Below are 12,834 nucleotides of genomic sequence, written 5' to 3'. Positions count from 1 at the left end.
GTCAGTCATGCCCATTCACTCTCTCTCTCTCTCTCTCTCTCTCTCTCCTCCTCCTCCTCCTCCTCTTCCTCCTCCTCTCTCTCTCTCTCTCTCTCTGTTCCTCTCTCTCTTTCCTTCTCTCCCTCCATCTCTTCCCCTTTTCTCATTCTTTCTGTCATGGACGGACCCACTGAGAAGGCTTTCTTCAAAAGTCAGAAGGCAAATCTCTACCAAGCATCAAATCAGCTGACACTTTGATCTTAAACTTCCAGATTCTAAAACTATGTAAGAGAAAAAAATGTCTACTGTTTAAGCTACCCAGTTATGGCACTTAGTCATAGCAGTCCAAGCTGACCAAGTCTGAGCTAAGTGTAGTCTCATTTGTCCTATCACCTCAAAATTCCATAATAAGAGCTCAGATCTTCAACTCCTGCCGAGTTGATCCTGCAGCCCCTCTGAGTGGAAGGATAGGTCTGACATAGCCACTGAAGGCACGGTCCCCATCCTTCTGCTCTCTTCAGAGGTATTCTCAACCAGCCTGGGGACCATAAGCCATTCCCAGGACTCCTGAAGGTCAACCCTGCACGAAGTACAGGGGACTTGTAGGAGAGCAAAATAAAAAGTCCCTTAATGAAAAGACACGGGGAGAAAATGTGGAAATCCTTTCTCTCAGCTCTTCAGGAGAGATTCGTACCTTGAGTTCTTGGGTGCTAAGTGCCATCAGTACCACAAGATAATTTGGAAATGTTTTTAATACTTGTTTGTCTATTTACAGGGGACTTGTAGGAGAGCAAAATAAAAAGTCCCTTAATGAAAAGACAAGGGGAGAAAATGTGGAAATCCTTTCTCTCAGCTCTTCAGGAGAGATTCTTACCTTGAGTTCTTGGGTGCTAAGTGTCATCAGTACCACAAGATAATTTGGAAATGTTTTTAATACTTGTTTGTCTATCTTCAAAGCACTGCAACTGATCAACCAGACCTGGCAGCTGAGTCACAACCCACATCCTACCCCCATTATTTCATGACAATCCACACTCACTTGATTTTTTTCCACAGGCACCGGAAGGCCTTACTGTACTAAGTTGTGTCTAAGTGAACAAAGTGAGGCGTCCTGGTCTGAAGCAGCTTTCCAGGATAATCAGAGCTCAGGTACCCATGTCCCTGGGTTCCCAGAGGCCCCAGGGCAGTAGTGTCCCCAGAAAACACCCACCTTTCACATAAGCCAGACCAAAGTAGGTAGTCTCCCCAAGGTTAGTGAAGGACATGACAGCAGCGAAGACAGCGCCTACGGTGGACTCCATGCCGCACTTCACCTCCAGACACTGTCCACTCAGCAGTACCACACAGATGTCCCTGAGGGCCAAGTAGGATTTCCCTTTTCTAGTCTGAAAACAGCAATAGCATCAGTGTTCACAATAGCTATGAAACCTTGAGTCTTTAACTTGGGCTAGTCACAGCATTAAGCATGTTTGATGAATCACCTCATTTAACTGTCAAAGAGCCTAAGAGATGAATATGTTTTTTTTTCCTACTTAGCAAATGAGAAACTGAGGCCCTGAGATAGGGAGGAACTTTCCTAGAGTTGCAGAGTTGGTAAAAGGCAGAACCTCAGACTCAAGTCTCGGTCCTCTGTCAGGATCTGTGGGGTCAGGAAGATTGGGAGGCAGGACTCACCCACATCTTCCCCCTGCTTGCCCTCCAACTCATCATTGAGTCACGCACCCGTGTGGGTGTCCATCAGGCTAATGGTGTCCCCACAAGGGCCCTGAGGAGTACAGGTTCGTGCCTTCTAAGGTGTACAGAGAATTTGGGCAGTTGATGATCTAATGAAGACAGGAGCTAGAGCAAGGGGATGGATAAGTGGATCCGCAGAGCCACAGGCACACTCAAGTCTACCTGCCTCATCAGCCTTCTTGGATCATTACCGGGTTCACTTCCCACCACATCCCTGCCCAAACACCTTGGCCCTCCTGAAGCTTCCAAACAGCTCAAAGTAGTGCAGACTCCTTGTTTGTACTGAAGACTCCCATCTCCCAGGTGATTCTACAATCTGTTAACAGTGAACACTAACCATCATGGCTGGTCATGTAGGTGTACTCAGAGTCACCATGGGTCCCACCTACTTGCTGCACTTGAGTTGGTCTAGGTCAAGGCCAGGAGTCCGTACTTATAAGTCCCAAGGTGCCACTGAAGTGCACTCAGAGCAATGAAGCCCTGAGCTAGCAGGGGGCAGGCCAGTTGTGCAGACACACAGCACCCAGGCCCATAGACATACTTAGTCTCAAGCCCACTGTGATACAGGTGGGCTCCTCCCTCCCCCTCTCTCTCTCTCTCTCTCTCTCTGTTCCTCTCTCTCTTTCCTTCTCTCCCTCCATCTCTTCCCCTTTTCTCATTCTTTCTGTCATGGAAGGACCCACTGAGAAGGCTTTCTTCAAAAGTCAGAAGGCAAATCTCTACCAAGCATCAAATCAGCTGACACTTTGATCTTAGACTTCCAGATTCTAAAACTATGTGAGAGAAAAAAATGTCTATTGTTTAAGCTACCCAGTTATGGCACTTAGTCATAGCAGCCCAAGCTGACCAAGTCTGAGCTAAGTGTAGTCTCATTTGTCCTATCACCTCAAAATTCCATAATAAGAGCTCAGATCTTCAACTCCTGCCGAGTTGATCCTGCAGCCCCTCTGAGTGGAAGGATAGGTCTGACATAGCCACTGAAGGCACGGTCCCCATCCTTCTGCTCTCTTCAGAGGTATTCTCAACCAGCCTGGGGACCATAAGCCATTCCCAGGACTCCTGAAGGTCAACCCTGCACGAAGTACAGGGGACTTGTAGGAGAGCAAAATAAAAAGTCCCTTAATGAAAAGACACGGGGAGAAAATGTGGAAATCCTTTCTCTCAGCTCTTCAGGAGAGATTCGTACCTTGAGTTCTTGGGTGCTAAGTGCCATCAGTACCACAAGATAATTTGGAAATGTTTTTAATACTTGTTTGTCTATTTTCAAAGCACTGCAACTGATCAACCAGACCTGGCAGCTGAGTCACAACCCACATCCTACCCCCATTATTTCATGACAATCCACACTCACTTGATTTTTTTCCACAGGCACCGGAAGGCCTTACTGTACTAAGTTGTGTCTAAGTGAACAAAGTGAGGCGTCCTGGTCTGAAGCAGCTTTCCAGGATAATCAGAGCTCAGGTACCCATGTCCCTGGGTTCCCAGAGGCCCCAGGGCAGTAGTGTCCCCAGAAAACACCCACCTTTCACATAAGCCAGACCAAAGTAGGTAGTCTCCCCAAGGTTAGTGAAGGACATGACAGCAGCGAAGACAGCGCCTACGGTGGACTCCATGCCGCACTTCACCTCCAGACACTGTCCACTCAGCAGTACCACACAGATGTCCCTGAGGGCCAAGTAGGATTTCCCTTTTCTAGTCTGAAAACAGCAATAGCATCAGTGTTCACAATAGCTATGAAACCTTGAGTCTTTAACTTGGGCTAGTCACAGCATTAAGCATGTTTGATGAATCACCTCATTTAACTGTCAAAGAGCCTAAGAGATGAATATGTTTTTTTTTCCTACTTAGCAAATGAGAAACTGAGGCCCTGAGATAGGGAGGAACTTTCCTAGAGTTGCAGAGTTGGTAAAAGGCAGAACCTCAGACTCAAGTCTCGGTCCTCTGTCAGGATCTGTGGGGTCAGGAAGATTGGGAGGCAGGACTCACCCACATCTTCCCCCTGCTTGCCCTCCAACTCATCATTGAGTCACGCACCCGTGTGGGTGTCCATCAGGCTAATGGTGTCCCCACAAGGGCCCTGAGGAGTACAGGTTCGTGCCTTCTAAGGTGTACAGAGAATTTGGGCAGTTGATGATCTAATGAAGACAGGAGCTAGAGCAAGGGGATGGATAAGTGGATCCGCAGAGCCACAGGCACACTCAAGTCTACCTGCCTCATCAGCCTTCTTGGATCATTACCGGGTTCACTTCCCACCACATCCCTGCCCAAACACCTTGGCCCTCCTGAAGCTTCCAAACAGCTCAAAGTAGTGCAGACTCCTTGTTTGTACTGAAGACTCCCATCTCCCAGGTGATTCTACAATCTGTTAACAGTGAACACTAACCATCATGGCTGGTCATGTAGGTGTACTCAGAGTCACCATGGGTCCCACCTACTTGCTGCACGAAGTGCACTCAGAGCAATGAAGCCCTGAGCTAGCAGGGGGCAGGCCAGTTGTGCAGACACACAGCACCCAGGCCCATAGACATACTTAGTCTCAAGCCCTTTCCATACTTGTATCTGTGACTCCATAATTGTATCTGTGACTGTGTGTTTTCTAAGTGAATCTGACAGGACAGTGGAGCACAGGCATGGAGCCACAGCTCTGGGCGGTCTTCCTTCCCTACCTTCCTAGGTTGGGATGTGACCACTGACTGCTCTGTTCCCACTTGTCCCAGGTTCCCTGACCCCTCCTGCCCCAGTACTCGCCATATAACAAGTTTCCTTGCCCAGAGGCCAGTGGTACACACTCTCCTAGCTACATCCCTCTCTACCTCTCTTTGAGGAACTACACAGAAAAGACCCACATAAGCATGTGTGTCCAAGATACAGCAGACACGGCAGTGCTGCCCTACCGGGGCCAGCAGCACCAATGTTCTTTCCATTGCCAACTTGGAAGGAACACCTCTTACCCACCCCCCCATTCCAGGTATCAAGTCTTTCTCCAATATATAGGTTGTGGTCCCCTCAAGCAATCCCATCTATCTGGGCTGATGCAGCAGACCCATGGGAAGGGAGCTTGACTTTTCCACCCTGCACTTGAGCAGGTATCCAGAGACTGATGGGATGCAAATTTGAATCACAAGACAAAAACCCAGGTGCTGAGGAGGGAGGGTGTCTGTTCACACTGTTCCCAAAGGCAATGTGATATTAAATAACAGATAAAAAGCACCATGCTTTGGGCTGGAGCTGGAGCTGGAGCTCAGTGGTAGAGTACTTGGCTAGCAAGTACAAGGCCTTGGGATCATCCCAAGAACTGCCAGAAAAAAAAATTAATTATTTTTGAAATACCACTATGATATCTCAAGTGAGAGATAAAAACAAAGAGACAGACAGACAGGCAAAGGCAACATGAACAAAGGGAACACATTTTCCATTTAGTCCCTGCAGTGGCTGTGAAGTGCCCTGTGAAGACACGAGGCAACTGTGCCTTCATGCTGCACTGGGCCTGTAAGTTAGGTGTCTGCCCCGCAAGAGGTTATTTACAAGTGTTTCCTGTGGTAGAGCCTCTCTGGGCAGTGATGCTTCTCACTGAATGTGACTTCCCAAGCGCTACTGTCCAGAACAAGTTCTGGAAAGGCTGATCCTATAGCAAGGTTTCATTCAGAAGGAAAAGGTGCATGTACCAAGAACCCCACTTGGAGGGCGACAAGGAACTGCACCAATCAAAGATGTCAGGACAAGAAATGAGGAGCTAAGGGCTAGAGAACTGGCTCAGTGGTTAAGAGCACTGGCTACACTTGCAGAGAACCTGGGTTTGAATACCAGCACCCACATGGCAGCCAACAATTGTCCTTAACTCCAGTTCCAGGGAACCTGACGCCCTCTTCTGACCTCCACGGGCATTGCATAGCAAGGTTCACTTACATGCAGGCAATACATTCATACACATAAAATAAAATAAAAAAAAAAAGAAATAAGAGGCCAAAACAACAGGCAGCAGATGGTCCAGTCTAAGTCAGAAAAACTGGGTCAGTGTGACACATCACATGCCAGGCACAGGTCCTTCCTCCCACTCCCTACATGCAAACCAAAGACCCAGTGTTCTTACTGGGGGAACCCTGGGCTGTCCTTCTCATGCCTTTCTGACATCTGCAAAGATGTTAGGAGCCCAGGAGTACCATAAGGATTGCAATAGGCTAGACCTGGTGTTGTGGTGTGTTGGAGGACCCTGTTGTTAAGGTCGTAGTCCACAATGTCTGGACAGCTCTCCAAGCTTGGCTCAAAATGGAGGACTCCCTTTCTCAGCAGGGGCTTCCTATTCTCTGCCTGACCTTATTTGGAAAGTGTCTCCAAGCACAGATGCCTGACCTTATTTGGAAACATGACCTTTGACACAGTTCCCTGTAAATGCTGCCCCTATATGATAACTAGGCATTGCACTACAGCCAATCAACTGCACCTCCTCTTTCTACATGACAGGGTCCTCCTGCCATATGCAAATAAAGCAGACTATGAACACCTATCAGGTAAAGCTTTGGCTGCCATCCTCACCCTATATATTCCCTCCAACTCCCCTAAATAAACAAGCTGTCTCACCGAAGATGACTCCCAGAAATTCTTTCCATTGTACTCACAGCCGTCCTGACCCTGTTCGTCACTTCTGCTCCCTTTGTTCTTGCAGATTGGTGGCCAACAACCCACGAGGGGAGAGAGAACCCCAGAGCCTTGGTACGCTCAGTACTGTTCAAGCATCCTTGCAGGGAGGGGTGGCTGCCCCATCACAGCCGGTCTGACCTATCCATCTGGTAGGGGAAGACTCTGTAGTCACCTGAGCCATGTGACCCCAAGGGCATCAGGAAGGGTTCCCTGGATGGTGGGGTGGGAGATTGCCCTTCCTCCCTACAGCACTCAATGGACAATGTCCTAAACAAGCCAGTGGAAGGCTGGACAGGTGCCTTAAGGGGCTGGCAGGGGAGGAACTGGCCTAGGGCCTTGGAGTAAGAAGGTGTTCAGAGAGTGCTCCCTTGGGTTTAACTCTATCAGATTGCCTGATGCCAGGTGCTAAGTGTCCTCAGATCACTGAACCATAGAATGAGTGAATCCAACCTCTCATACACTAGCCTTCCTGGTTTCTATAGTCTTGTGCTTTGGGTGACAATCCTTGAATTCTTGAAGCATGAAAATCACCACCCATTTCTTGCTTCTTGTTCTAGCACAGGGCCAAGCATATTGTGAGTGCCTTCTTAGTGTTCAGTACATGAATACAGGTGGCCTTTGTCCTGGAACCCAGACTGATCTCAAGGTGTCTGGCTCACACCTTCGGTTTGCCTGAACTGGGCTCAGATACTGAGGAAATGGATGTTTCACTGATGGGGGCACATCAGGCTGGGGTGTAAGGGAATTCTGCTGGAAGTACTGAACTAGCCCTGGCTGAGCTGTAGAGGGTTTCGGGGTGCTCTTCTGCATTGCTCTGAGCTACAAGAGGATACGCATAGAGATGATGTAGGAACCCAAGAGAAACGGGACACCAAGCCAACCTTCCATCAGCCCTGCCTCGAAAAGGCCTGAGAACTGAAAGGCATCATGGCAAGATGGAGTTGGCGAGATGGGCACCTTGATTCTAGGAAGAGGGGAGATTGGAAAGTCATCTTCCCAAATGCTTAACATTGACTGAGAATCTCCTGGCCCCAGGCTGGGCATGGGACATGAGGGCACGATGTACTACCTTGAATTCTTGAAGCATGAAAATCACCACCCATTTCTTGCTTCTTGTTCTAGCACAGGGCCAAGCATATTGTGAGTGCCTTCTTAGTGTTCAGTACATGAATACAGGTGGCCTTTGTCCTGGAACCCAGACTGATCTCAAGGTGTCTGGCTCACACCTTCGGTTTGCCTGAACTGGGCTCAGATACTGAGGAAATGGATGTTTCACTGATGGGGGCACATCAGGCTGGGGTGTAAGGGAATTCTGCTGGAAGCACTGAACTAGCCCTGGCTGAGCTATAGAGGGTTTTGGGGTGCTCTTCCGCATTGCTCTGAGCTACAAGAGGATACGCATAGAGATGATGTAGGAACTCAAGAGAAACGGGACACCAAGCCAACCTTCCATCAGCCCTGCCTCGAAAAGGCCTGAGAATTGAAAGGCATCATGGCAAGATGGAGTTGGCGAGACGGGCACCTTGATTCTAGGAAGAGGAGAGATTGGAAAGTCATCTTCCCAAATGCTTAACATTGACTGAGAATCTCCTGGCCCCAGGCTGGGCATGGGACATGAGGGCACGATGTACTAGGCTGAGCTGGGCAGCCCACCCACATGTGCTCTCCCTGCTCCATCTACCAGATCTTCTTCCCCTAACCCTCTCTCCCTCAATTTCTGTCTCCTCAGACTTTCATCTGTGAATGAGTACTTCTCTCCCTCTTCTCTATCAGGCGTCTTCTACTCTCTTACATCCTTATGGGTCATCTCAATTTTTTTTTTAGCACAAATCACTACCTGGCATGCTTTCAAATTATGCAGTGTCTCTTTTTGCCTCCTCCTGCTAGACTATAAATTCCACAGGACTTTGTTTGCCACAGCATAGAGTGGGGCCTGGAAGAGTGCCCAGCTTGTGGAGACACATCACAGCATCTGGGCTGAATAAGAGAAAAAACGGTTTAGGGGATTTATGGGAGAAGGGCCTGAAGCAGGGAGACCACCGCGGCATCCCATGGAAGGAACCTCAGTCACAGTACAGTCAGCTTCAAGTTTGCCTGGCTGGACGATTCTTTCCCATCCCACCCAGTCTAACCAGTAGTTACCACAATGGATCCAGGCAGGTGTAGGCTCACAGGGGCCTCTCCAGCCAGAAGGATGAACTCCGGCCTAGAGTACTGAGAGAAACATTGAACGTGAGAGAGGAAGAGGGGTTCCAAGCTTTGGATCTTGACTTACCCTATCAGTTCATCTCCCCCTGCTTTCTCCAGCCCTCTGTCTCCCAGTGCCCCAAATAAACAGGTTTCAGCAGGACAGAGCTGACTGGGGCAGAGCCCCAGCTGGCCATCTCAAAGCAGAGGCCTTGCAGTGACGTGTAGGAGACTGGCAGTGCCCTGGCTCTTGATGGATACATGGATGTCTTCATTATTAGAGGCTAACAGTCACACAGTAGTACATAATCTCCATGTGTAGCAAAAGCCTAAAGCAATCTTAGTGTGGAGATGAACACATATTACCTGTGTTTCAGCATTCAGGAGGTTGAGGCAGGAGGATCGAAAGGTTGAGGTCATCCTGGGCCACATAATATGACCCTGTCTCAAAACAAAATTACAAAAGAAAAGCAAGAGCTGGGGAAATGGTTCAGTCGGTAAGGTGCCTGCCACGCAAGCATGGGGATCTGAGTTGGATCCCCAGCACTCGTAAATTCCAGGCACAGTGTCATGCACATGTAACCCCAGCACTGGGGAGGTGGGGACAGGAGGATCCCTAGGGCTTGCTGGCCAGCCAGTCTATCTGAATTGGTGAGCCAGTTTCAGTGGGAGACCCTGATTCTCAAAAAATAAGGAGAGTGACTGAAGAAGACTCCTGACATTGACATCTGGGCCTCCATACACACAAATGCACACATACAAGTATACACGCATATACATATACACTAACATATCAAATGAGAAAAAGAAAATCAAGTATAAAATACATTATATAGGACAACTGTATGTTAGATGCCGTACTGTAATATTGCCCTACACTCAAGTAACTGTAAAGTTCATGAGAGGTGGGCCTGACATCGACCTTGCCTCCTACACACCATCTACCACAGAGCTGACCTAGGGAGGCCACTGAATCCCTAGCCTTGAGTGATCAAGTTCAGGTTTCTGCTGGTCCCAGTCTATGAACCCCAGCTTAGGGACTCTGTGCCCTGAAGCCCCTGCTGATATTCATCTTCTGTGTTCCTGAGATGACTCTTGGCAGTGTCCTCCAGCCCTCTCTTGCTCACCTTTCCCTTTCTTTGCAGGAACCCCCTTGGAGAAGATGTTGCTGGCCATGAACGTTCTGCTTCTGCCAAGAGCACAGGCCCAGAGCCACGCCGCAGGCCTTCCTTACTGTCACAGGGACCCACACCTGCAAGAGTGCTGGCCGGGGATGGGGAACTGTTGACACGCTTCATACATGCATCCTGCAACAGCCACCCAGGCACTGCATGCAAGCACTCTGAGCCACTTCATGTCATTCCCCATGCCATGGGGGTTTACATAGGTTCTTCCAATGGCGAAGCTGAGATCCTCAGAAGTTAAGGCTGCACAGCCATGAAACGAGGAAGGGTATGAGGCGTAAGGTCACAGTCTGCTTCTCCCCATCCCAGAATTCTGCCTCTGTGCTCACCATGACTCTAGGGTTCCAATAACCCCTGACTAGATCATGGACTCTGACTTTCTTCTTAAAATTTTAGACATTCGGAGCTGGAGAGATGGCTCAATGGTTAAGAGCACTGTCTGCTCTTGCAGAGGACCCAGATTCGATTCCCAGCACCTAACATGGCAGCTAACAATTGTCCTAACTTCAGTTCCAGGAGATCTGACACCTCTTCTGACCTCCATAGGCACTGCAGGATATGGGTGCACTTACATACATGCAGGCAATACACTCATACACATAAAATAAAAATTATAATTAACAAAAATTTTAGACATTCAACTGTTTCAACAATAAACATATAGTCATGCACCACATACTAATGCCTTGGTCAACAGCAAATAAACTGCATAAGCTACAGGGATTCTGTTATATGATGAACCTGAGAAACTCCTGCCACCTAGTGAGAGTGAAATCATCCCAGTGTGTACAGCATGTCATGTGCTTACGGGGGCACTTGGGTAACAAACCTGCTCCCTAGGAGTGAAGCCTCCCTACTGTGCAACCAGTTACAGAAGTAAAAGTCAGCCAGAGAGGCCAGGTGGGTTGACTGAAGCCAAGTGAAACCACCAACCCACGGTCATGAGTGTGCTATGTGGTTTTTTGCTGTACAGCATGGTGTGCTAAGGGATCATCGCTCAAACACCAAGGCTCATACTCTCCCATCTCTGAACCTGAATGGGGCTTCCAGAGGATGTGGGGTTTCTGACAATAGAGCTGCCACCTGGCCCCTCACGTCTTGGCTTCTTCTTACTAATATCATTTTTGGAAGAATGGAGAAGCTTGTCATCAATAATCAGCAATGAAGTAGGAGATGGGGACTCCCACACCAAGTTTCATAGTGTGGAGCAGCAGGAGGCCACTCACTTGTTAACAAAGAAACTGCAGCTGCAGGGACTCTGTGCTGAGGGGCTCCGGTGGGGCTCCGGGGAGCTCTGAGTCTCTGTGCTTCTCTCTGAAAATAACCAAACATGGTTATGTGTCAGGGCAATGCAAACAAACACTGTGGCTTTTGGAATCAACGGTCCAGAGTGTGGACAGCATCATAGCTGATGAACTGTGTGCTTTCGGTGAAATTACTGAACCTCTCTGGGCCTGTATTCTTATACTGAAAATAGAAATGACAGTCACAGAGTTGGGAGCTGAGAAGAGAGTTAGAGGGAACGTGAAACCAAATGCAAACAGCAAAGGAGCTCCTTCATTTTGGAACAACAAACAATACTTTTAAATGAAAATAAGTAAATAAAATCAGGCATGGTAGCACAAGACTGCAATCTCAGTACTCAGAGGTTGAGACAGGAGGCTCAAAAGTTCAGGACTCGGGGCTACAGCGATGGTTCCATGGTTAAAAGCACTTATTGCTCTTCCAGAGGACCTGGGTTTGGGCTCCCAGCAACCATGGCTGCTACCAACCATCCCTAACTTCAGTTCCAGGGAGTTCAACACCCTCTTTGGACCTCCACGGGCATTGCATGTACCTGGAGGAAAAATACTCACACACATAGATAAGAATAAAGCTTTTTTTTTTTTTTTTAAGTTTAAGACTGGGTCAGGCTGTATAGTGAGATCTTGTCTTTGAGTGTGGCTGTGAGGGAGCACCCAGGGCCTTCACCCACCTCTGTGAGGCTGCAGACCATCAGGGACCCAGATCATGGGGCTGTCACTGCCAGCTTGATGCAGCCTCTTCCTGAGCAAGTAGCTTCTGCTCTGCCATTCACAGGTACTTTCCTCTACAGCTCTTCTCTCCACCTGAGCAAGGATCAGGGCATCGTACATCAGCAACCAAGGTCAGGCAAGAGCTTTTACACAGATACACGCCAGCTACCTGTCAGGCTAAGCAAGTGTGGGTTGTCTGTTTTGCAAAGAGAGGGCCTAAAGGGTGCCTTCTCCAGCAGCCAAAATATACTGTGGCCCTACCACCACATGCCCTCCCAGAGGCAATTCAATCTCCTCCACTCCTGGGCACTCTGTGCATAGGTGCCTTTCTGGAGCCTTCCTTCCACCCCCCTGGGATCTCCCAGAACGTATATTGTGCTTTTGAGACCCAGAGTTGTATCCTGTCTGCCTCCAACCCTCTCTACCTCCACCCCCAAATTATCTCTCCTTGTCACTCACTTGTCTGTTCACCCATCACCCTGATTTTCTTGACCCTCCAACTTGCCAACATCTCTGTGCTCTCTCTGCACCAAGGCCCCTCCTCTAGTTGAAAAGGGATCAAAACCTACTTTGTGGGTCCTTGATGGAAATGTTACAGGTCAATAGAGTCTATCCAAGGACAATGGCACACCACTGGGTGGTAGGTTCTGATCCAATCTTTCCAATTCGCATGCCCTTGTTCCCACACTGAGTCTTCTGGCATGGTTGTAGGAGGGATCCACATGCCCACACTCAAGAGAAAAGTGGTCTACTAAGGGTGATGGATGGCACATTTTCTGATTGACAATTGGCAACCCTCACCCAGCTACCCACTCATCTCCATCCTTGTGACCCCTGCATTAATTTTGATACAGCTGATCTCTAGCTTCAGTCCCTCCACATCATCTCAGATGAGAACCTCCTTACATTTTGAGCCATGAAGGCCTCATTTGTCCACCCTGGCCCAATCCTGCCCTAGCTTGATAAGGAAACAATTTCTGGGTTCCATTCCTGTGGTAGGCTCCCCAGAAGGTCAGGGGGAGGCTGTCTCCACTTTGGGTCACCTCCTTGAGCAAACTGTTCCAAGTGCTGCTCTCCATCATCACCCTCTCCAGGAG

The 12,834-nt window shown here is 48.7% G+C and overlaps 1 protein-coding gene across 2 annotated transcripts in view; it reads right to left on the bottom strand.

Annotated features, from left to right (window-relative positions):
• Frmpd2 (FERM and PDZ domain containing 2) overlaps nt 1-12,834 on the bottom strand; it is a 103,802-nt gene that overhangs the window by 81,917 nt on the left and 9,051 nt on the right. For both annotated transcript variants that reach the window (XM_017798426.1, XM_008834125.1), the window contains 5 exons: nt 11,698-11,830; nt 10,949-11,042; nt 9,666-9,801; nt 8,494-8,565; nt 3,236-3,410 (listed from right to left, as the gene is read on the bottom strand). In XM_017798426.1, coding sequence (XP_017653915.1) covers nt 3,236-3,410; nt 8,494-8,565; nt 9,666-9,801; nt 10,949-11,042; nt 11,698-11,830 — 610 coding nt within the window. The remainder of the gene's footprint in view (nt 1-3,235; nt 3,411-8,493; nt 8,566-9,665; nt 9,802-10,948; nt 11,043-11,697; nt 11,831-12,834) is intronic.

Source organism: Nannospalax galili, unplaced genomic scaffold (genome assembly GCF_000622305.1).
Source record: "Nannospalax galili isolate Female #2095 unplaced genomic scaffold, S.galili_v1.0 scaffold996, whole genome shotgun sequence".
Classification (NCBI taxonomy): Eukaryota; Metazoa; Chordata; class Mammalia; order Rodentia; family Spalacidae; genus Nannospalax; species Nannospalax galili.
This window is presented reverse-complemented; position numbering and strand designations above follow the sequence as displayed.